Raw genomic sequence first — 25,958 nt, 5'->3', positions numbered from 1 at the left:
GGGTCAATTAAAATTATTGGGCTGTAGCAGTGTTTTTAAACCAGCAGGAAATGTATTATCATCCACTGAAATAACCTGCCTCTGGATCTCAGTGTTAAAAGTAAAGAAAGCAGTTCGCTGATTATGAGAAGAGTCCCCCTCCCACAAAATGGATAGTAGTACAAAGCAGATCATTGAAAGTCCCTAAATTTGTGTTTTACATTCATATTGTAACAATGTCATTGGAACAAGACTGAAACAAGTGCAATACAAATAATACAGATTACAGCATCATGCATTTATTAAGGCCCTTTAATGCAGTAAAACAACCCAAGACACTTCATAAGAGCTTTACAAGCTGAAATCCGACATCAAGCCTTGTAAGGAAATATTAGGACAGATGACTAAAATCTTATTCAAAGAGGTAAGTTTTAAGGAGAGTCTTGAGAGGCAGAGAAGCTCAGGGAGGGAATTCCAGAGCTTAGGGCCAAGGCAGCTGAAGGCATGGCCACCAGTGATGGAACAAAGGAAATTGGGGAAATTACATTTCTTTTTTGGGCTGGGAGCTTTATTTCTTCAGATAGGACAGGTGTAACCGGCTTCTGTAATAAGGCTAAGTCTCATGCAAGACGTCAGCCCAATAAAACTCAGGTGGATGATCAGCAAGAATAATGTCCTATTTTAAAATGAAAAGTACTGTGCAATTAAAATGTTTCAGCAATGTTACCTGTAGGACAATTATCATCGTAAAGAACAAATATAATCCAGATAAAGCAGGAGAGAATGAGGTGCCATCGCTGCTGAGAACATCAAATACTGGTCGCTGATCACCATATTGAGCTACCCAGAGGCCGTGAGCTGCATATTATAAACAAAAATAATGTTAAGAAACACTTTTGACAAAAATCAAGGTAAAATAGTACATTTTCTACTCAGCTACTTAGGAGCGCAAGGACTGCTCATATCTATAAGTCACTAAAACTTGTTCTACAACAGGTTTTAAAAAAATTATTCATTCTTGGGCATCGCTGGTGAGACCAGCATTTACTGTCCATCTCTAGTTCTCCTTGAGAAAGTGTTGCTGGACCTCCTTCTTGAACCACTGCAGTTGGTGTTGTGAAGGTGCTCCCACAATAGTATTAGCTGGGATTTCCTGGATTTTGACCCAGCAATGAAGCGGAAATGACAATTACATGCCCAAGGCAGGATGGTATATGATTTGAAGAGGAATTTGGGAGATGGTGGTTTTCCCATGCGCCTGCTGCTCTCGTCCTTCTAGATGGTGGAGATCACAGGTTTGGAAGCTGCTGTTGAAGAAGCTTTGGCAAGTTACTTCAGTTCATCCTGTAGGAAATACATGTTGCAGCCATGGTGCACTGGTGCTGTAAAGGGTGAATGCATCAATCACAGAGACTTTTTGTCGTTTTAAGTTGTATTAATTCACATGATCCTTGAAACACAAGTTAAGGGCAAATTTCTTGACAGCCATTTCCCTTTTAAAGATTTACTCCAGCACACCGAACTTCCAACATTAATTTTGACTGCAATTATTTTTTTTTTTAAAAGCCCAAGGACTGAATACCAAAACTTTTCAACAGCAATTTTTCAAGAAATTCCTTTGACCTTAAAAGATAACTTCCCTTTCTGCAAAAGGTTGACTTCTCCATTCTGCTCCATTCTTTCCTAACACTACTTTGACAAACTCTTCCCTCACCTGTCTCTGCCAGTTTCAAACTCTTCTCTCACCTGCTTCCCACTTGCTCTGTGGCCACTACTTTCTCCACCTCCTTTCATTTCCAATTCTTCCTGTAGGACAGACAATGCTACAGTTGCCGGGCTACTTTCATCCTTACATTATGAACTATTGGCTGCACTTGTTCACAAGACATCAGGATCTCCTCTTCCTTTTAGCTCTCCTTGTCACTGGAAGCACTGGGTGAAAACTCATGATGAGATTTACAATTCCAGTAGCCCAGCCATTTTGATGACTTTGAAACCCTGGTGATTAGCATCCTAAAAGTTCTGTGACGTGAGGTGACAATAAGAACAAAATCCATCCAACCTTTAGGAAAAGTGCTACCCGAGTTCCTCTTAGTAACTGGATGAAGGGAGCCAAAGCCAGAAATGGACCAAGAGGGAAGAGAGGCACAGGGGATTGAGAAAGGGAGGCACATTCAAGAAGATAATAGATGAGAAAGACAATGGGGTATGATAAAAGAGAGAAGCTAGAGATACTCCAATATTGAAAGTTTGGAGAAGCGCAGAGGCCAGAGATTAACTGGCGGCAACATTAAAAGTATCCTTGCTAAAAGTCATTACTGAGTAAGGTACAGGAGGGAGGAGGAGTAGGAGGCAGTGAAGTGCGGCATACACCACAGGTTTCAGAAGCAAAACACGCTTACTAAATGGTTGTGCACAATGATGCTATGAATGTAAATGGTCATATTACTTCTTCCATCGGGCATATATATATATATATATATATATATATATATATATATATATATATATATTTATATACAACCTGCAACAGCAGCTTTACGGAAAGGCCATATTGTTTGGTCAACACTAACTAATTTCATAGAGTCAAAGGTGATTTAACTGGAGCATTTTTTTTTCCCCATCTGGTGACTTTTCAGCACAGTTTAGCTCTGGCTCTGTTAGCTCCAGTCTAGATTCTATTAAGAGGTCTGACGATATTAGTCTAAACCAATACAACTTACCACCACTTACCAATGGCTGAGAAAAAGCACATCACAAAAAGTATGATCACACACCAGAAGATATCTACATTCATTTGTCTCTCCAGCTTGCTGCGTTTGTAGCGTGGTCCATTGTTATTTAACATAGCTTTAGTCTCATGACCTAAAAAGATGAGAAAAATGGTTGAGAAACAAGAATACTGGACAAACATTACACTCTTGAAGCCTGTAGGATACACCTGTAATGGAAGCATTGACTGCCGGTATAGTAATCCTAAACTGTCAAGCCTGCTGCAGAATAGTACACCTACAAAGACTGTCACTATACATCAATGATATGCAATTAAAATTGTTTAAATATTTATCACGATGGAAACCGAAGCCATTCAAGTAGCTGGTGGTCTCAGAATTTAAATTTCACCATAAACTTAATTCCAGCTATCCATCTCAATCACTCAGTAGATGTGAATCCTTACAGGGTTTACAAAATATGTACTAGCATTGATTTCATGGAAAACTACCTAGCCTGTGCCAATTCTCTTTGGCACAAGGAATGATGTTACTATTCCTTTCGCAGCCTTCTATGCCATTCTACATATTTTTCCTTCATTTTTTTGGGGGTCCGCTGTGACAAGTGAATTATCAGATCTCTCCAAGCACAGTTCAAATATTCAAGCACTATTTTGCTTGAAGCTTGTCCATGTCCTTCTGGCCTTTCTCTATTATACACTGCTAACAAATCTGCTTGTTTGGGTTGGGGTGGTGGGTAGGAGTCAGGAGGGGAGTTACACGCTGCAGAATTCCCAGCCTCTGACACTTGCAGCCACAGTATTTATGTAGCTGGCCCAGTTAAGTTTCTGGTCAATGACAATCTGTCCTCACAATTTTACCCTTTAAGCCCCAGAATCTTTGTGGTGAAGCTACACTTTACCTCTCCAAGGCTAAAATAGTTTTTTCCAAGGTTCAGTGACCAAAACTGAATGCAGTACTCCAGATGGGGCCTGACCAAGACTATGTACGACTGAAGCATCAATTTCTCACTTCTGATTTCCTGTCCTCGAGATAAAGGCCAACAATCCAATGGCCATTTTGATTACTCCCATCTCTAAACCTGTGCATTAGCTTTTAGTAACTTGTGCACATAAGACATCTAAATCCCTTTGCTCCTCCACAGCTCCTCATCTCTTACCATTATAAATATTTTCCGATTCTTCTCTCAGGTCCAAAGTGGATGGTCGCTTACTTCCCCACATTGAACTCCACCTGTCAGTTTTGTCTACTGAGTCTGCCTCTGTCCCTTTAACAATTCCTGCTCCCATCGACACAATTTACTCCGAATAATGCCATCTGCAAATACAACTCTCTGCTTCTTCATCCAAGTCATTAATATATAAAAAGAAAAAGCTAAGGCCCCAGTACAGACCCCTGGAGAACACCATTTATCACATCCCAATGAGATAATGGACACTTTATCGCTGCACTCAGTCTGCTACCACAAACCAATAACCAACCTACGTCACAAAGTTATCTCCAATTCCGTGCGCGCTCATTTTTGCTAATAATCTCTTGTGCAGAACCGGATCAAGTACCTTTATATAGACAATATCCATAGACACTCGCCTAGCAACCATGCTAATGACTGCCCCATATAATTAAATTATGCTGATTTTATACCAAAGTTTTGCCAGAGTCTCATGCATGAGTGTTGCCTCAAGGTATAAAGACAAATATATTCTAGTGCTTGAATTCTGCAGGACCACCTGTAAAAGGCGCAGGTCCCAAGGTACACCATCAGCAGCTTAGCTCCACTTCGGGCAAAACCTGCCAAAAGAGCAAGAGTTGCAAATGAAAAAAAAAACCTGATGGTGACCCAATGTGTCAGCATTCATATTTTAATGACTGGAAGGAGCTTACCAGTCAGCTCTTTTTGCTCACTAGGAAAGAATCTCCAGCAGCTTGAGGCTAGTGACAGCAGCATTTGGAGCCAGCACAGTGAATCTTTACCTCTCGCAAATGGCAAAAACGTGGTACTCCTCTATCTGGTGTTAGAATACATCCATTAGCACACCATTTGGTATAGTACCAAAGATGCATCATTCAGCCAGAAATAAAAACAGAAAATGCTGGAAATGTACAGCAGGCCAGTCTTATAAACCACACACTCAAACATAATCTCTTTCAGACATCGTCAATGGGAATGTCTAGCATTTCAGGTTTTTACTCCAAATTTACGGCACTCATGAATTTTTCCTCCCACACTTGGAACTTGTTCCATTTCCTAAAGTGTTCGCTCGATTTAACAAAGCAAATCTACACTTCAGCCTTGACCTCCTTCAGTTACAGTGTGACCCAATGCACAGTGAAATCAGTTTCAATGGGTTCAGCCTCCACAATCAAACCAATGCTTTTGGCGACACACTGATTCAGTCTATTGCTTGGTATAGTTGATTTTCACCTGTTGACAATGCACCACCAGCTTCACAGTTCACATCTCTAGACTCAATGATAACTTGACACAAAGGAGAAAAAGAGGACGAGACTGCACATTACAGTTTACTCAGGAAGTAACACTAAAAAAGTGATGGGCCTTTGGTTTCTGAAGTCAGACTTCAGAATAAATACAAGTTTAAAGACAACTCATTTTAAGTTTAAAAGCAGCAAACCCACTGTTTGAAAGCAGCAAGTCCTGTAGATTCATCAAAACCATGAACCAGCGGAGGCAGTAGCGTACTAGTTTTATCACTAGACTAGTAACTCAGAGACCCTGTGTATTGCTCTGGGGACATGGGTTTGAATCCCACCACGGCAGAAGGGAGAATTTGAATTCAATTAATAAATATGGAATTAAAAGCTAGCCTAAGGAGACAAAGTTCCGTCTTCACATTGAGACCGCTGCAGTCCATGTCGGGTAGGTACACCCACAGTGCCGTTAGGGAGGGAGCTCCAGGATTCTGACCCAGCGACAGTGAAGGAACAGCGATATAGTTCCAAGTCAGAATGGTGTGTGGCTTGGAGAGGAACTTACAGGTGGTGGTGCTCCCGTGTCTGCTACCCTTGTCCTTCTAGGTGGAAGAGGTCACACGATTAGAAGGTACTGTTGAAGGAGGCATGGCGATTTGCTGCAGTGCATCTTGTAGATGGCACACACTGCTACCGCTGTGCGTCAGCAGTGGAGGAAGTGAATGCTGAAGTTGGTGAGTGAAGGTTGCTTTGTCCTGGATGGTGTTGACAGCATTTATATTATTTATTTATTTGCCAGAGTATTTATATGGCTGCTCCAGTTCAGTTTCTGGTCAACGGTAACCCCAAGGATGTTGACAGTAGGGGATTCAGCGATCATAATGCCACTGAATGTCGAGGGGAGATGGTTAGATTCTTTCTTGTTGGAGATGGTCATTGCCTGGCACTTGTGTGGCGCAAATGTTACTTGCCACTTATCAGCCTGAATGTTGTCCCGGTCTTGCTGCATATGGACACGGACTGCTTCAGTATCTGAGGAGTTGCAAATGGTACTGGACATCGTACAATCATCAGCGAACATCGCCACTTCTGCCCTTATGACACAGGAAAGGTCATTGATGAAGCAAATGAAGATGGTTGGGCCTACGACACTACCCTGAGGAACTCCTGCAGTGATGTCCTGGAACTGAGATGATTGACCTCCAACAACCACAACCATCTTCCTTTGTACTAGATATGAATCCAACTAGTGAAGAGCGTTTCCCCTGATTCCCATTGATTCCAGTTTTGCCTGGGCTCCTTGATACCATACTTGGTCAAATGCTGCCTTGATGTCAAGGGCAATCACTCTCACCTCCCCTCTTGAGTTCAGCTCTTTTGTCCATGTTTGAACGAAGGCCGTAATGAAGTCAGGAGCGGAGCGGGTTCAGTGGGATGTTTAAGTGGCGCTTGACAGCACTGTTGACAACACCTTCCATCATTTTGCTGACGATTGAGAGTAGACTAATCGGGTGGTAACCGGCCGGATTAGATTTGTTCTGCTTTTTGTGGACAGGACATACCTGGGCAATTTTCCACATTGCCAGGTAGATGCCAGTGTTGTAGCTGCACTGGAACAGTTTGGTTAGGGACACGGCTAGATCTGCAGCACAGAGGAATGTTGTCAGGACCTTTGCAGTATCCAATGCCTTCAGCCGTTTCTTGGTATCATGTGGAGTGAATGGAATTGGCTGAAGACTGGCATCTGTAATGCTGGGAACCTCAGGCGAAGGCAGAGACGGATCATCCATTCGGCACTTCTGGCTGAAGATGGTCGCAAATGCTTCAGCCTTTTCTTTTGCACTGATATGCTGGGCTCCTCCATCATTGTATGTATCACATCAAGTTAAAGCCTTTCAAATAAACTTAAATAAATCTGAACTTGGTCAAGTAATGGCCAATTCTGCACACTACATTTAAATGAAAGTTGAACATAGCCCAGTTTAAGAGGCAACCAGTCGGAGGTATATGGTGATTAAATTGTTCATATCAATAGATTTTTACATATTCATGGTATTGTCTGATGGTTAAGACCAATTCCTCACGTTGTCACTGTTGTCAAGATGCACTGTACTGAGCAGAGCTCAGCGGAACCAGATGGTGCATTGAACACTCTCGTATATCTTTCACTGGCTGTTTTTCAGCCACAGTTGGTAATTATCATGCTACGGCAGAAAGCATGGATTCCCACTCCTGGAGCAGAATTGGGGCGAGAATGGAGATGGGCGGCCGCATAATTTCACAGCACTGGTCAGTGTGCAGAGACCATTCCCCACGTTAGAGCTACCCGCCCACACACAGCGGGTAGATAATTGAGATGCGTTGACCTATTATGAGAAATTCCCAGTCAGCCTGCAGGCCCCTCCGCAGCATCGGGAACAGGGCAGCTGCCTGGAGGTGGCCTCCCAGTGGAGTTGGGGGTGGGGGGGGTTGCGGGCCACAGGTCGCCCTGGGGAGAGGCTCCCGCTCCACAATGGTGGCCCAGCAGCTGTAGCCATTTTTTAATTCAAATATTTTGAAGTTGCTGAGAGTTCGCTTTAAGATGGCTGGCTGCAGCTCCTTCCGTGCTGGAGAGCCTCCTTTTGGCCTTCGGCTTCGAGAGCCCACCCGCTGTCCTTGATTGGATGGCAAGTGCGCCCTCTGGCCATTAATTGGCCAATCAAGGGAAACTCACTGCCGTGTGACTGCTTCTGAACAAGTGCGGGGTCGGGACCCACATTTGACCCCGATGTCGGGGTCCCAACCCAAAACCCTGCCCCCAAACACTCTGCAGCGATGCCCTTTGGCCATTTCTAGGGGACAGAAAAGTCCAATTCCAGATTTGGAAAATCTGCCCTTCCCTCATGTCTAACCTCAAACAAAATTAGGTTAATTAGGTAAGACATTGGTGAGCCACCAGCATCCATGGGACTGTATGAGTAGGGCCCTACCAAATTCACAGTCAAATTTTACAAATTTCACAGTGACAGCATTTTAAGAATCATGAATTTCACGATTTCACGTATTTAAATCGCAAAATTCACCTGTCGCCATAAACCATGAAAATGATCTATTTAAAAGAAAACAAAAGACAAGGGAGGTTTCGGATTTCAAATGGCACTTACTGTATCCTCAAAAACTGTTGTAAAAAGCTGACTATAAACTCAATGAAGTCAGTGGTTGAATGTGAGCATGCAGCAACCTGCAACTTTCCCTTTCTTCATTCCCTGTCTTTGCGCTGTGATCACCTGTCCATGTTTAGACACAGCTCTCTCCACATCCACAGAGTTTGTCGGAATTGTCAGACAGTGATATGCTAGCCTTGCAAGGTGGTGGGGGATTCTGCATTCCACAGAGTTCCAAAACCGCAGCACAGGCAAAGTAAAATCTGCTTCTTTTGCAATGTTTTTATAAGCAGGAATCTCCAGCCTACAGTTCTTGTGAAAGCCAGGAATTGCATCAAACAAGTTTAAATCCACCATCAACAGGTGGATTTGTGCAGGGTCAAAGATATACACAGCTTTCAGGAACGCCGCAGAAGGTTGATTTGAGAGTTGATTCTTCTGCTGTAATAACTTTTGGACTCTCAGTGGCGCTGAACCGTTGCTCGCCATGTGTGATCCAACGAAACACTGCAGCTTGTACCAAACATATTCCACCACTGACATGCAGAATTTGGCTTCCAAGTTCTTTCACTTGGTCTGCTGCAATAATGGCTGTGGCCGTTTTTGATTTGCTCATTCTGGCATTCTCACTTGTCTGCTAATACTTGAGACTGCTTCTCTCAAAACTGCACCAGAAGCCCTCTCTCACCGACCAATCACTAAAATATACAACGTTCACAACATGCCCAATCAGCAAGGTGAGCCTTGTGTCAATGATTAAAATGCACGAGGTTTGCAAAATGACCAATTTCATGGAGGACTCGCGATTTCACGTGATGCATTATTCACAGCCATGAATTTGGTAGGGCCCTACATATGAGTCAGTGTGGCAAAAGAGGGAAATAAAAAAATGGAAGAAAATAAAGACAAGCTGTGAAAGGACCTTTACATTCCCTGTCCATGTGAAGCTTTTATTCATTATATAACCAGTAGCATTTTACTTTGACCAGAAGCAAACACTTTGGCTCCATTGTACAAATTGGCCAGCTATTTTCAGGGAGTCGGGGTTAGAGGGAGAATCTACCTCACATAAACTTAAGACCACATAGATGTAAACCAAGCACTTTGCCACCACTCTACTCTGCCATCCTGACTGGCGGAAATTATACTCAATTGTGTTACACAGTGTCAGGAAACCAGGAGATATTATGCTGACTAGTGTTTTATTTTTAAATGGATTGTACACCTCTCAGACTCTGGGTGGTTTACAAATACATTTGTAGCAAATGATGTGCTTGAACGAGGGTAGACATGAAATGAGAAATATCCCGGCTCTTAAAGGGATATTCCTGAAAAGGCCCCATGAGCAAAGACACAGATAAAAGTACCTGCATAGATTACGATCCCCACAACTTCTTCTGTATTTCGAATTGTGCATCCCCGAAGTAAGAGGTTGTCTTTCGAAAGTCCAGCTCTCTTTTCATTTTTGTAGACTCTGTAACAAGAGAAAATTCTGATTAGCCAATGCTTTTCTCCTACACAAGCTCTTCCAGTCCAATTAAGTACAACTTTAATTGGCCCTGTAATTCTTATTGATTGCTGCTGTTTTGAATTCACTCTGTTTCACCTTAATGGTGGAACTAAGGGCACTAACAGCAACTGTGCAATAAGTACAACTGCATAAGCACAAACTCAATAAGAGCTATGCATTTGAACCTGCTTTCAAAGCCCGACTGGAAATACATTTCAGGCTAAGGGAGAGTGGTGAGGGTCCATAAAGGGTATACAATAACAGCACCTTTCAGTTGTATGGTACCCTTAACGAAGTAAAACTTCCCTAGACACTTCACAGGAGTGTTATCAAACATTTGACACTGAGCCACTAAAGGAGCTATTAGGGCAGGTGACCAAAAGCTTGGTCAAAGAGTTAAGTTTTAAAAAGCGTCAAAGGATGAGAGAGAGAGGCGGAGAGGCAAAGACATTTAGGGAGAGATTTCAGAACTTAGGGCCTTGGCAGCTGAAGGCACAGCCACCAATGGTGGAAAAATTAAAATCAGGGACGAGCAAAAGGTCAAAACTGTGCAGAGATCTAGGACGGCTGTAAGGCTACAGGAGGTTACAGAAATAGGGAGTTGTGAGGCCATGGAGGGATGTGAAAACAAGGAAGAGAATTTTACAAAGAGGTATTGCCAAAACAGGAGCTGATGTAGGTCAGCAAGCACAGGGGTGAATGGGACTGGGTGTGAGTTAGCAGATGGGCAGCAGAGATTTGGACAACCTCAAGTTTATGGAGGGTCAAAGTGAGAGGCCGGACAGGAGACATCAGAATAGTCGAATCGAGAAGTAACAAAGGCATGGGTGAGGGCTTCAGCAGCAGATGAGCTGAGGCAGAGTCAAAGTCAGAGACAGGCAATGTTAGAGGTGGAAAAAGGATATGGTGTCAAGGTTTCAGCTCCGGGTCAAACAGGATGCTGAGTTTGTGAACGGCTTGGTTCAGCTTCCAACAGTTGCTAGGGTGAGGGGCCACTGGCTAGGGAATGAAGTTTGGGGCAGGGATCGAAAACACTAGCTTTGGTCTTCTCAATATTTAATTGGAGAAAATTTCTGCTCCTTCAATAGTGAATGTTGGACAAAATGAGAGGTAGTGGAGGTTGAAGACAGACGGTGGTCCTTCAGCCCAACATGTCTGTGCTAATTCTTTGAAGGAGCTTTCCAACTCATCAAAACTCCCTGTCTTTTCCCAGAGGGCTGCAAATTTTTCCTTTTCAAATGTAAAGATGTTATGTTTTTTTTCTAAGCACAGGGTGACCAACAGCTGGAATGGATTGCCAGGAAAAATGGTAGTGGATAACAGGACAAGGGCTTAACTTCACAAACAGCTAGCTAGAGGAGATGGTATGGTTGTTATACTAGAATGATGTGGGCACATGGACTGTATGCAATATAAGGAGGGTATTAAAAAGTCCCTAAACCTCTCCGCCCCTCTCTCTCTTCCATTAAGATGCTCCTTAAAAAAAAAAACTTACCTCTCTCTTTCACCTGTCCTAATATTTCCTTCTGTGGCTCAGGAAAATTCTTCCACGTGTTATGTTAAATATTTTTAAAGCAGAGGTAGATAGATTCTTGATAAGCAAGGGGGTGAAAGGTTATCGGAGATAGGTGGAAATGTGGAATAATCAGTTCAGCCATGAACTTATTGAATGGCAGAGCAGGCTCGAAGGGCTGAGTGGCCTACTCTTGCTCATAATTCATATGTGCAATAAAATCTTATGCCCGTTCATGACTTTGCTGCACACTGCCCACAAAGGAAGTCACTTCTCCCATATAAAACCATAAAATATATATTTGAGGAAGTTCATCCAGTTACAAATTAATTTGAAGTTATGCAAATAATTTACCATTTCTCGACAGTTGTATGCACACAAACACACCCAAAACCCCGGCTTGGTCGCCCTCTGATAAGGCTGAAAGTTTTTCCTAATTTATGGCAAGCACACTCACAGAAATAGTACTGTGAAACTTTAAAAAAAAACTACTACAAAAATCAGCTTTTTAGTTTTGGAACTACAGATTCCAATCACTTTCGATTGTAGTGTCACTTCATTTACATGGCCATTATGCTGGAAACCAAATCCACACAATAAATTCTACAATAAAATGTTGCAACAGTGCTTTATATTGTGCTGAATCAAAAGCAATTGCTACTGTAATAAAAAATAGTTATCCTGGACATAGAGTCTCAGTAAGCAAAGAGAAATGATTTCCTCATGAGCTTTTTCTCCAATCGTTCATAGGATTTGGGCATCGCTTGCAAGGCCAGCATTTATTGCCTGTTCCTACTTGCCCTTGAGAAGGAGCTGGTGATGCTGCCTTCTCAAACCACTGGACTCACAGTGGTGTTATGGAGGGAGTTCCAGTTTTTTTCAGCAACAGTGAGGAAAGGGCAATAAATTTCCGAGCCAGGATGACGTGTGACTTGCAGGGGAACTTGCAGGTGTTGGTGCCCCCCTGTGCCTGCTGCCCTTGTTCTTCTAGGTGGTAGAGGTCACAGGTTTGGAAGGAACCTTGGTGAGTTGCTGCAGTGCATCTTGTAGATGGTGCACACTGCTGCCACAGTGCGCAGGTGGTGGAGAGACTGAATGTTTAATCTGGTGGGTAGGGTGTCAATCAAGCAGTCTGCTTTGTCCTTATTGAAAAGGACATTCATGAACCAGATGAGTTTTGAGAGTTTTTACAGCAATTCATTAACAGTTTCATGGTCATCATCAGTGAGACTAGCATTTTATTTCAGATTTATTTAATAGAATTTAAAATTCCCCTAGCTGCTGTGGTGGGACTCATGTCATAGAATCCTGCGGCGAATAACTCACGTCCTCATTCCCCAAAGCCTGTCCACCATCTACAAGGCACAAGACAGGAGTGTGATGGAATACTCTCCACTTGCCTGGTGCAGCTCCAACAACACTCAAGAAACTCAACACCATCCAGGACAAAGCAGCTCACTTGATTGGCATCCCATCCACAAACATTCACTCCCTCCACAACCGACGCACAGTGGCAGCAGTGTGTACCATCTACAAGATGCACTGCAGCAACGCACCAAGGCCCCTTAGACAGCACCTTCCATACCCATGACCTCTACCACCTAGAAGGACAAGGGCAGTAGATGCATGGGAACACCACCACCTGCAAGTTCCCGTCCAAGTCACAAACCATCCTGACTTCGAACTATATCGCTGTTCCTTCACTGTTGCTGGGTCAAAATCCTGGAACTCCGTTCCTAACAGCACTGTTGATATACCTACTTCACATGGACTGCAGCGGTTCAAGAAGGCAGCTCACCATCACCTTGATTGAAACATACAAGGCTCGAAGGGCTGTGTGGCCTACTAATGCTCCTAATTCGTATGTTCATATGTACCTTCTCAAGGGAAATTAGGGATGGGCAATAAATGCTGGCCTAGCTAGTGACGCCCACATCCCAGAAAATCAAATAAAAGAAAGAATGAATCATAGAAAGTTTATGGCACAGAAAGAGACCACTTGGCCCATCGTGTCTGCGTCAGCCAAAAAATGAGCCACCCAGTCTAATCCCACCTTCCAGCAATTGGTCCATAGCCCTGCAGGTAAAAGCACTTGAGGTACATATCCAGACACCTTTTAAATGAGTTGAAGTTTTCTGCCTCTACTACCCTTTCAGGCAGTGAGTTCCAGACCATCACCACCCTCTAGGTGAAAAAGTTTTTCCTCATCTCCCCTCTATTTCTTCTACCAATCACTTTAAATCTATGCCCCCTCATCACTGAACTCTCTGCTAAGGTAAATAGGCCCTTCACATCCACTCTATCCAGACTCCTCACAATTTTACACATTTCAATCAGATCTCCCTCAGCCTTCTATGTTCCAAGGAGAACAACCCCAGCTTATCCACTCTTTCCTCATAGCTGCATTTTCCCAGTCCTGGCAACATCCTCGTAAATCTTCTCTGTACCCTCTCTAGTGCAATTACATCCTTCCTGTAATGAGGTGACCAGAACTGCACACAGTACTCAAGTTGTGGCCTAACCAATGATTTATACAGTTCCAGCATAACCACCCTGCTCTTATATTCCAGTTCCGAAGAAGGGTCACTGACCCGAAACGTTAACTCTGCTTCTCTTTCCACAGATGCTGCCAGACCTGCTGAGTGAATCCAGCATTTCTTGTTTTTGTTTCTTATATTCCATACCTTGGCTAATAAAGGAAAGGATTCCATATGCCTTCTTAACCACCTTATCAACCTGTCCTGCTACTTTCTGTGGACTTTCACTCCAAGGTTCCTCACTTCCTCTACACCTCTCAGTATTTTCCCATTAATTGCATATTCCTTTGTCTTGTTTGATCTCCCCAAATGGATCACCTCACACTTTTCCGGGTTGAATTCTATTTGCCACTTTTCTGCCCACCTGACCAGTCCATCTTCCTGCAGCCTACAGCTATCTTCCTTGCTATCTATCAGACGGCCAATCTACGTGTTGTCTGCAAACCTCTTGATCATGTCCCCTACATTTACATCCAAATTGTTAATATACACCAACAAAAAGCAGGGGACCCAGTTCTGAGCCCTGCGGAATGCCACTGGAAACAGCCCTCCAATCGCAAAAACACCCATTGTTTCCTGCCAACGAGCCAATTTTGTATCCACCTTGATACATTTCCCTGGATCCCATGGGCTTTTATTTTTTTAATTATTTTTAATTTTTTTGTGACTCTGGAGCATTGCTCCAGGCCTCTGGTTTAATCGTCCAGTGCCATTACCTCTATGCTACCATGCCCATCTACGCTTATACCATTTTTGTGACAAAGAAGCAGATGAGAAATCCACAAGAATAAAGTCCACGTAAGGATACCTCATTTTACAATGCACAACGAGAAAAAGCTCTCAGTGCAGATGTTATCATACAGAAGGTACCAATTACCAATTAGCCAGTACTGGGGGGAAAAAAAAAAGAGGGCCCAAAATTTGAAAACAAAACAGCCCATGGAAGTCTTGTATTTTCCAATCACATGAAGTGAATTAAACGATCTTCTGTGGCTCAGATAAACTTTATGATCATCTAGTTCATAATATCATCTGAATTCAAAGACGGGGAAGATTTCTTCTTTTTTGCAAAATCGTAAGTGTGTTAAGGAACATTATTCCGATTTGTGGCAATAGCTTAAATATATTGCTTTAAACTGATGTTTAAAATTGACAAAAAGAGAATGGAGGAAATTTTGTCTTCTATAATATTGCTACTGCATGATCTTTTGTAATAGGTAATAATGCAATTGATTTTGAACAATTAAATAAATGTCATTAACTAACCCATGGCGTTTGAATATCCTTAGTATTCTACTTTTAATATCCTGTAGTTAGCAGGAAAGATCAAATTACCACATAAACATTGACGTACATTTAAAAGCGGAGTTTAAACCCCAAAACTGCTTTCATACAGATGAAGATGGAAATCTTCCCTTTCCTACACTCAGCTGAATGTACACAAGGCAGAGAATCACAACTCACTTAATGACCGGCAAGAGGCTCCTAACATTCAAATAGCAAGCAGCATAATTTTATCACACTACAGCTTACACTTAACAAGTGATAATAGTGGCTATTAAGAAACTCCATGGATAAACTAAAGTTAAGCAGAGTGCACACCAAGTATATAGTCTGATAGAGTGAGCTGTCTTTACTCGGCAAGTTCTTTCTTATCTCCTGATGACTGATCTGTGCTTGACATATGCAAGAGGAGATTGCAAAGTTTTAATTTCATTTCAGGGATCAGAGGACATTGACACACAGATCTAAGTTTTCTTTTTCTGTCTGGACATTATCTGAATCCTTCCAACTTTGTAACTCGTTCATTATCAAAGTCCAGGCATAGGGCTTATTATTATAGAACTTAAAAACTGTTCAATGTCTGCTTTATCACCACAAAAAATTGTCAGTAACCTCTGAGGCAATAGTAAGGGTTCCACAATTGGTCTTAATATTCCTGGTCAAGGGTGGGGAGAAAAAAAAAAATCAGCCTCGGTTCCCACGTCTGATCATGGTCCATTTTCCCTACCTGGAAAATGGAACATGTGCAGATGTCACATTGGGTTGGCTGTGATGCCCACCCTGAAGAATTGTTTGCCAATGGACATTTGAATCAGCTGTTAGAAAGTACCTGGTGTAAGAAATGGGAGCCCTTTAAGAAATAATACTTCTCAGAGTAATGTAGAATTCTAATAGAAACAGCAGGCATAGTATGAAATAGATCCACAGAAAAGCAGATTTCCTTTCTCAAAAGGGACAGAGAAGCAGTTCCTGACCCCAGGGGCATCACTGGTGTAAACAAGGTAGGGGTAGAAGAGCATGACATTCCTATGGGGGCCATATAGAAGCCACTAGACATCAGAGACTTTCCTAAGCTGATACGAGGTGGTCTCCGAGCACCTTGTGTACCCTCTTATCTGTACAAGTGGCTAATTTGGCTTCTAGTATGAAGTAAATGAAAGATGACCTCGAGCTGAGGGATGGACAAGGGGGAGGTGACGATCCCTGACACCTCGGGTACCAGTCCTGTATTCATTGTTAGAAAGGTTCAAACAAGTGACTGAACTATCAGCCCCCAAAAATAAGATCCATCAATCGATTCTGGGAGGAGCAGAGACAGCAGCCCCCCTCTAGCAGAAGTTAGAGAGCTTCCTGACACCTTGGCTAACTTGTGGAGGTGAAAAGACAGAAGGAAAGAGTAAGAGAGAGAAGACTGCCCTTCCAGCTGCAGAGATCGGCTGCAAAATCATCTGTCGCGGGTCATAAACTTCTGTCTATTTAGCTTATGCATCATCATATTTAAACTGCTACTTCTTAATATGCATTATATTTAAACTTTTGCTTCTTAATAAACTACTTTAAAATTACTTATGCGTTTTCAACCTCCTTCTTTAGGTATCTGTAACTCCCGAAACTAAATCACATACTGGCGACTATGGAAGCATGAAGAGAGGGAGCGGAAACTGGAAGCAATAGGAAACTCAATGTAAATATAATCATTCCTAGAAAAGCCACAAGGGTATAAAACAAAACACTGTTGACTTCTTTCTGCCTAAGCAGGTGACCTTGCCAAAATCATTCACATCAGGTTGTAGCCAACCTCTGTGGATTCTACACTGTGCATTGTGCCACAAGTTTAGACTTCTAATGGCCAATAAATAATGCAGCAAATCAGATAAAGGCAACATCTGGCTCTCCAGGTGAAAAAACATTGCTGAGGTTAAGCCAGCCATGTATTTACAGTAACGTGCTTCAGTCAAAGCAATGTATTTGAATTACAGACATATTTAAGTGTTTTAAAAATAACAATGTCCAGAGCTCGTAATTACCAATATGTTAAGATTTCTCTCTTATTTAGAAAGCTGACTGTCAGAAAAATAAAACTGTTTTGGCGAAAAATATATTAATCATTTCCCATTTGTACGATCTCAATTGAAACAGTTAACTTTTAAACTAGAGATAGGAACTCCCCAGACCAATTTAAAGAAGGGCACAGCAAGATTTCACGTTTTAAGACTTTTATTATAACTAAACTAAAAATCAACAATCACCTAAACAGTACTTTGTAAATAGCCAATACACTAAATTATTTCCCATCAACTTACTAAAACACTTGAAAACCCCACACCACATTTATATGTTACAGTGTCCTCATTGTAGCGATATCCTTGCAAGTAAAAGTCCCATACTCCATCCAGTTGCAAAGGGTTGGATCTCCCAGTGCTTCTCAAAATCAATCTCCTCTTCGCTCACTTCTTCCGAGCACTTTCGACCTGGACTTCCATGAATAAGGTGATCTCTGGTGATCCCGTTGGCTGTTTTTCTTCTGCAAACCATAACTTCTGAATCTGGTTCAAGTCTTAGCGGCCTCTTGCTATATCAGTCTTCTGAGAGCAGATGTTTTCTCTCTCTCTTTCTTCTGAGGCTACCCCTGCTTGTCTTTGTGTCTTCCTCTCTTCCTTACAGCCCCCAAGACTGAGGAAAGCCTGTTAAATTTATTCAGAATCAAAAGTCAATAGTCATTTGCCTTTTACAATATGCAGAGCCCACAAGTCTGGCCAGAGCAGAACCACCCGGGCCTTCCTTTGTTTCCAGGTATTAAAAATTTCAACTCGAGTTTGCATCTTCAGAGCCCTTGGCTCCCTGCTTATGATCAGAGTCTGGGAGAGTGAAACCTATTGTCTTTCAGGTGTTACAACCTTGCATTCTCCTTTCAAAAAGGTCTTTGATCTGGGTTCCTTGTTCGCATTGTAACCAAGATCCCTGGCTCGTTTCCGGGCAGAGTTGGTGAGGTCACATGTTTCCTCTGAATACTTTGTAGACTACATTAAAAATTACAGTTTTAAAAACATAATCATTCTACAAAGTCCAGCGTTACCCTAGTAATGATTTTTCTACAATATCATTTTTAAAATTCTTTCTTGGGACTAGGTGTCACTCCAAAGCCAGCATTTGCAGCCCATCCCTAATCGCCCTTGAAAAAGGAGTGGTTTGCTCGATCATTTCAGAGGGCAGTTACGTGTCAACCATACCTAACATTGTAAACATTTCCATCATTCACATTTTACATAGCTAACAGGTACGACAAAGTTCAGTGCTCATAACATATTTAATATAGGAATTTAGTTTTAGTTTAGTTTTAGTTTTAGAGATACAGCACTGAAACAGGCCCTTCGGCCCACCGAATTAATCATTTATCTGATTGCAACATCTAGCAATGCTGCGCCTCTCAATGGGTTAACAGAGTTCAGTAATTTGGGCAGGAAGCACAGCCAAATTTTCACATATGACACAACTGAATTCAGCACGGCATAAAGCAAAATTGTGTAGAAGTCCAATAAAACAATTAATATTGCGCAACCTAGGAATTAACAAGCAAAATCCTGAAGTAATGCAATTGTGGATTCATTTTCTAAAGTAGAAAAGTTAACCCATTCTTTGCTCACTCTGTTGTATTATTGTTTTAAAGCAGTGGCTTTCTAAATGATGCACAGCAAACTTTGACACACTTCCTGGGGTCTCTGCAAACGAGGATCCCTGTCCTGACTCTAAAATTGGGTGGACAGTTAAAATCAGTGTGGCAACGTTACTCCTGCGATTCCGCTATCTTCCTGTGGGTTGGAATTTTAACCTGCTCTTTTCAGCAAGTGAGCGGGGAACCTGGCAGGAGGCGGCTATGTAGATCCTGATATATATTAATGACCTAGACCTTGGTGTACAGGGCACAATTTCAAAGTTCGCAGATGATACGAAACTTGGAAGCATTGAGAACTGTAAGGAAGATAGTGTCGAACTTCAAAAGGACATAGACAAGTTGGTGGAATGGGCAGACAGGTGGCAGATGAAGTGATTAATTTAGTAGGAAGAACATGGAGAGACAATATAGAATAAAGGGTACAATTCTAAAAGGGGGTGCAGGAGCTGAGGGACCTGGGTGTATATGTGCATAAGTCATTGAAGGTGGCAGGACAGGTTAATAAAGCATACAGTATCCTGGGATTTATTAATTGGGGCATAAAGTATAAGAACAAGAAAGTTTTGTTGAACTTGTATAAGACACTAGTTCGGCCTCAGCTGGAGTACTGCATCCAATTCTGGGCGGTGCACTTGAGGGAAGACGTGAGGGTATTGGGGAGAGTACAGAAAAGATTCAGGAGAATGGCTCCAGGGATGATAAATTTCAGTTATGAAGACAGACTGGAGAAGTTAGGACTGTTTTCCTTGAAGAGCAGGCTGAGAGGTGATTTGATAGAGGTATTGAAAATCATGAGAGGTCTGGACAGAGTAGATAGAGATAAACTTCCCACTCGTGAAAGGATCGAGAACAAGAGGGCACAGATTTAAAGTATCTGGTAAGACAAGCAAGTGACATGAGGAAAAACTTTTTCACGCAGCGAGTGTCTAAGGTCTGGAATGCACTGCCTGACAACGTGGTGGAGGCAGGTTCAATTGAAGCACTTAAAAGGGAATTAGACAGTTAAATGAAAAGGAAGAATGTGCAGGGTTACGGGGAGAAGGCAGGGAAATGAAACTGAGGGAGTTGCTCTTTCAGAGATCTGGTGCAGACATGATGGGCCGAATGGCCTCCTTCTGCACTGCAACAATTCTGTGATTTTGAGATCGGTCACGATACATCAGAAAAACTGCAATTTTAACCCGAGGTCTGGAAAAGGGAGCTACCATCACTTCCCTGCCAGGCCAGCTAGATGGCAAACAGGAGAAGAAAGTAAAGACGAAATTTTTATTTTGGTTTCCTCATGGACAGGGAGGAGCTGAAGTGCTCCTCGATGCACCACATGGAAGCACTAGGCCTTGCATCACTGAGCTTCCCTCCACTTCCCCTCGTCGACCATGATGCTTTTCAGTCTCCTTCCTAACCATGTCACTGACTGCCGGGGACAGTTCTGTTCAGTTCCCAGCAGAAGCCTCCTAACACCCGAAATCCCATTCCTGCTGCCGGACAACTTGCGCCAAGTTTGGGCGCAAGACTGATTTGGACCAAGCAAATGATGTCCAGGAGATAAAATCTCCTGGGCCTCACACTGCTGAGGGTCAGGCATTTTCCTGCCCATACCTCTGCCACTGGGAGTTGCCAGCTACCCAAAGGAAAACAGGTCAATCATTGAGGAAGTCTCTGAAAAAAAAAATCAGCAACAGTAATAATTAAGGGAATTTTAACTTCCAAAAACGGGTGGGTTTGCGTCTGGTGGGATGTACCCACTTGCGGTTTTAACAGGGAAAAGCAAGGGAGGGGGAGTGGCAGCCAGACCATTCCAGGAGGTGGTTAGCAATTTAAAATATTAGAATGAGACTGCATGCCTCATATTTAACGTGCATTAAAATTTAGCTCTGACCTGCTGAGTTTTCTAGGCCTTAGGAAACCTGCGGCTGAATGGAGGCACGTACTGTTGGATTCGGTTCACCTGCTTCACCCATCCTCAACCTTTTCAATTTTTACCCATCGAGCCTTCCATTCTCCCCCCTTCGATCCCGCCAAGCTCTCTGATCTCTCTCTGCTCCATCCCCGAGGCCATCGATCCCTCCCTCCCTTCTCTCAACTCTACTGTCTGGCTATGGCCTGGTGTGGAAAGCCTACCCCTCACCGACAGCCGGTTGGCCTCTCAATCTGGCTGCGGTGGAGAAATGAAAACAACAAAAATTTGCTAAGCAGGTCCTGCCGTTAACTTTGGCAGGACCTGAGCCATTTTTCCAGGATTTCCCGATCCCCCCTACTCCCTCCCAGCCTCCGGGTTAACATCCAGCCCAATGTGTTAGCCAATCAGCAAAGACAGGTTAACTCATGATAGACCCTTTAGCAAGTAGAAACTGGAGTTTGAAAAAGTTTTAAAGTACAACGCTCTGTGAGCTGGGCCCCTTCAATAATAAGACACTATTACATTCCCTTTTGATGCTTGCACACGAAATTACAGAAATGTTGCTGAACAATTAATCATAGGAAGAGTAAAGTTGGAAAAGCTAACAGGAGAAATCTAAATTGTGCAGCACACTGAAGCTTGTGCAGTTACTTCTGTTCGCGTCACTAATTTAATACTGAAGTATGCCGCGACAGTTCCCAAGAGAGATTCAGGATGGATACTGGTGTTAGGACCCTCTGTGATACTAAGTCTGCATTTTAAATTGTAGAAGTAATGGAAGCCTAAGGGGAGTGAGATCTGCAAACTGGTGAGTAAGCACAGCCCAAAATAATCAGAGCACTTCAAGCGCTACAACTGGACAACTTTGAAATTAGCATGAATGCAAATGGCTCATGGTTATCGCTTTTTGTCTGATTTAAGAGACTCTCCGTTTTAAACGTGGATGTTTAAGGTGATGGGGATTGTAATAACTTCCAAAAGGATTTTCATTGATTTCCCCCTTACAATTACTATTTTATGTCGTAAATACTTCAAATAAAATTAATGCTGTTGGAACTTGCTTTTTTAAATATGCTTTACAGGTTTGCCACAGGAAAGAGCAACAGACAGAAAGAGCTAATTTTCATAGGATTCTGATGAAGGATTTTCACTGATGCAGCTTTCTATTCAGATGCTTGCTGGATGGTTGCAGACTTCTGCCATTTTTGTTTAAGTTTCAAATTTCTAGGAATTTCTGATTTTCACCAGTATTGTCAATTTATTACATGCAATTTGGCAATTCAACATAATGGAAGTTAAAATGACACGGGGCAATATTATTAACTAATGCATTGAATAAACTAGCTCATAAATAGAATGGACAAAGAAACGTCCAAGAAACATAGAACTATGTTGGTGCACTCATTACTATTGGACAGTGCAATTTCAAATGGAAGATGAATATATATGCTTTCATGTTGATAAGCAAAGTCCAGAACCCATTATAAGCCAGTGATGAAGAATTCTGCACGTACGACAGGCTGCACTCTAAAGTAACCAGGCTCTAACAGACTAATAGAGCAAAGGGAGCATCTGTTCTTTCAAAAACATAAAACACATGTCAGATTAATTTGAGTTAAATCTACTGATATTGGCCCTATTACAGTCCAAGCTTGTCTGTCCTAATGATCCTCCTGTCTAACTGATTACCTTTACATAACAGACACACGACTGCCTCGCCGTCTCACATGGTTGAGATGAGCATATGCAATTAAGGATTATACAGTAGGTAGCTTCAAAAATAGAAAAAGGAAACAGACTACTTTATTTCACAGCCAGACCATAATCTGGCCTCTGGGGGTGGGGAGAGGGGGGGGGGGGTGGGAAGTGTCGCTTTCTTAAATTTGAAATGGTTTCAAGGGATTCATCACCACACCCGCACCACCCCCCCACCCCCCAACACCAGTTCCCGCAACTTGGATCAGTGCATAACTGTACCACCTAATGTAGTACTGAGCCAGAAAACTGTAGGTTCATATCACTGGTTCTGCTCGTCCAGCTAATCTCAACTGGTGCCCCAATTGATATGCTGAAGTTGTTAATAGCTATGAGCTGAGTGGGGGTGAGGGTGCAGGAGGGAGATGCTCAGGCAGGGTTCTTGATCCCGATTGTCATGGTGGTATCTTCTGCTGCATAATGTTCAAGATTAACTCAACTAGCGGCACACTTGCTTGCTCAAGAATCTCCCGATACTCACTGCTTGGGCTCACAGCCACATAGAAAAGGTACAAGAGAGCAGCTGGCATACCATGGAACTATAGCCCAGCAGAGGTCAGTGGCTGCAGTAGAGGAGAGAATGTTTAGATAGGGAGGTGGTTGGGGAGGGGGGGGAAATGGGATTTGGGGGATAAAAGAAAGTTCCACAAAGAAGTACAGGAGACAAATGTTTAAACTAAGTTAGCAAATGAGAAAACTGATTTTTAGTAATGATTAATTGTCACTGTATTGTTAACTTTTGTACACAAACACAGCTTCAGTAAAGATTAACTAGAAAAGCGTGACCTTTTCATCTTGACACCGAGTGATGGCAAATTATTGTACTACATTTTCAAAGCTTTGGGAGCATTGTAAGATAGAAAGCAGATACATCAGATGATCCACCTGCACAGGATACAAGGATTCTAACTGGTGCTAGTTAGAACAACTTCTGTCTACAATGGCCACTCAGTGTCAGATCTGATGCAGTCCTGATGGATGGGTGATCCTTTTCATGTTCACAGCAATTGGTATCGAATAAATACACTAGTCTTTTCCAGATAGGCAAGGTGCACTTAAGGGTCTTGCTGTATGGGACTGTGCAGTACTTACATGTAGCCTCGAAATCTGTTCAGATCATTGTGTGGCTTCTCACATTCTATCACACCGTTAAACTTCATGGGGTCAAATTCTGTCTCCTAAACACACACAATGGAAGTAAAGAAAAAATTGAATGAATCAGGTTAATCACAATACAGTGCAAAGAAAAGCCCTGCAGAAGAACAACATAATACTTTGGTCACTAGACATCACATCTTGTATATGCTCATGCTGACTTCCTCTAGTTGGTGTTGGTAACGTCACCCTTTTTGGTTTCAACCAAGTTTGGCTGACTGGTGGATTGCTGGAACCTCCCAGCAGTGAGAGAAAAGGAAAGTGAGGAGGCCACAGGCCTCGTAGCACCGGACTTGGGAGCTCAAGGTCAAGGTCTGGCAGGAGCGGTTTGCAAATTTATAAAACTCTGCAAACTGAATGAGTTTTGAGAATGGTTTCTGGTCATGAATGTCATTCCTCATTCTTAAATATTTTACCTTTACTCTTTCTCCTCTACATTCTGTCTATGTTCCTTTAGGGGCTAGGCTTGCTTAAAACCGTTTCCAGTTTTGATGGGCTCTCCACCTAGAGTCATAGAGTTATAAAGCACAGAAACAGACCCATTGGCCCAACGCGCCTGTGCCGACCATTAAGTACCCATCCAATCTAATCCCATTTTCCCACACATGGCCCGTAGCCTTGTATGCTGTGGCGTTTCAAGTGCTCATCTAAATACTTCTTAAATGTTGTGAGGGTTCCTGCCTCTACCACCTCTTCTGGCAGTGTGTTCCAGATTCCAACCACCCTCTGGGTGAAATGTTTTTTCCTCAACTCCCCTCTAAACCTCCTGCTCCTAACTTTAAATCTATGCCCCCTGGTTATTGACCCCTCCGCTAACGGAAAGCGTTTCTTCCTATCAATGCCCCTCATAATTTTGTATTCCTCAATCAGGTCTCCCCTCAGCCTTCTCTGCTCTAAGGAAAACATCCCCAGCCTATCCAGTCTCTCTTCATAGCTGAAATGCTCCAGCCCCGGCAACATCCTGGTGAATCTCCTCTGCACCCTCTCCAGTGCAATCACATCCTTCCTATAATGTGGTGACCAGAACTGTACACAGTACTCCAGGTGTGGCCTGACCAGCATTTTATACAGCTCCATCATAACCTCCCTGCTCTTATATTCTATGCCTCGGCTAATAAAGGCAAGTATCCCATATGCCTTCCTGATCACCTTATCTGCCTGTGCTGCTGCCTTCAGTAATCTATGGACAAGTACACCAAGGTCCCTCTGACCCACTGTACTTCCTAGGGTCCGAACATCCATTGTATATTCACTTGCCTTGTTAGCCCTCCCAAAGTGCATCACCTCACACTTTTTTTAAAATTGTATTTATTGATACAGCACTGAAACAGGCCCTTCGGCCCACCGAGTCTGTGCCGACCATCAACCACCCATTTATACTAATTCTATATTCCTACCCCATCCCCACCTTTACTCAATTCCCCTACCACCTACCTATACTAGGGGCAATTTATAATGGCCAATTCACCTATCAACCTGCAAGTCTTTGGCTGTGGGAGGAAACCGGAGCACCCGGCGAAAACCCACGCAGTCACAGGGAGAACTTGCAAACTCCGCACAGGCAGTACCCAGAATTGAACCCGGGTCGCTGGAGCTGTGAGGCTGCGGTGCTAACCACTGCGCCACTGTGCCGCCCTTTTTTTTTCTTCTTTAATTATAAGTTGTTCTTGACGAATATCGAACAGGAATAAACCAGGAATAAATTCCATCTGCCGCTGCTCCGTCCATCTTACCAGCCCAACTATATTGTCCTGTAATCTAAGGCTTTCCTCCTCACTATTTACGACACCACCAATTTTTGTGTCATCTGCCAACTTACTGATCATACCTCCTTCATTCATGTCTAAATCATTAATGTACACTACAAACACTAAGGATCCCAGCACCGATCCCTGCGGTACACCACTGGTCACAGGTCTCCATTCGCAAAAACAACCCTCTACCATCACCCTTTGCCTCCTTCCACTAAGCCAATTTTGGATCCAATTTGCCAAATTACCCTGGATCCCATGGGCTCTTACCTTCTTAACCAATCTCCCATGCGGGACCTGATCAAAAGCCTTACTGAAGTCCATGTAGACTACATCAACTGCTTTCTCCTCATCTATACATCTAGTCACCTCCTCGAAAAATTCAATCAAATTTGTTAGACATGATCTCCCCCGACAAAGCTATGCCGACGATCCCGGATCAATCCCTGCCTCTCCAAGTGGACATTAATCCTGTCTCTCAGAATTTTTTCCAATATTTTCCCTACCACTGACGTTAGACTCACTGGCCTGTAATTACCTGGTTTATCCCTGCTACCCTTCTTGAATAATGGTATCACATTCGCTGTCCTCCATTC

The 25,958-nt window shown here is 42.8% G+C and overlaps 1 protein-coding gene across 4 annotated transcripts in view; it reads right to left on the bottom strand.

Moving 5' to 3' along the window:
• The window catches only part of atp10a (ATPase phospholipid transporting 10A), a 365,726-nt gene that overhangs the window by 79,586 nt on the left and 260,182 nt on the right, over positions 1 to 25,958 (bottom strand). For all 4 annotated transcript variants that reach the window (XM_068033280.1, XM_068033281.1, XM_068033283.1 and 1 more), the window contains 4 exons: positions 23,549 to 23,634; positions 9,652 to 9,758; positions 2,713 to 2,844; positions 707 to 837 (listed from right to left, as the gene is read on the bottom strand). In XM_068033280.1, coding sequence (XP_067889381.1) covers positions 707 to 837; positions 2,713 to 2,844; positions 9,652 to 9,758; positions 23,549 to 23,634 — 456 coding nt within the window. The remainder of the gene's footprint in view (positions 1 to 706; positions 838 to 2,712; positions 2,845 to 9,651; positions 9,759 to 23,548; positions 23,635 to 25,958) is intronic.

The sequence above is a fragment of the Heterodontus francisci genome, chromosome 6 (assembly GCF_036365525.1).
Source record: "Heterodontus francisci isolate sHetFra1 chromosome 6, sHetFra1.hap1, whole genome shotgun sequence".
NCBI lineage: Eukaryota > Metazoa > Chordata > Chondrichthyes > Heterodontiformes > Heterodontidae > Heterodontus > Heterodontus francisci.
The sequence above is the reverse complement of the archived record's forward strand: the minus strand, read 5'-3'. Positions and strand labels throughout refer to the sequence as shown.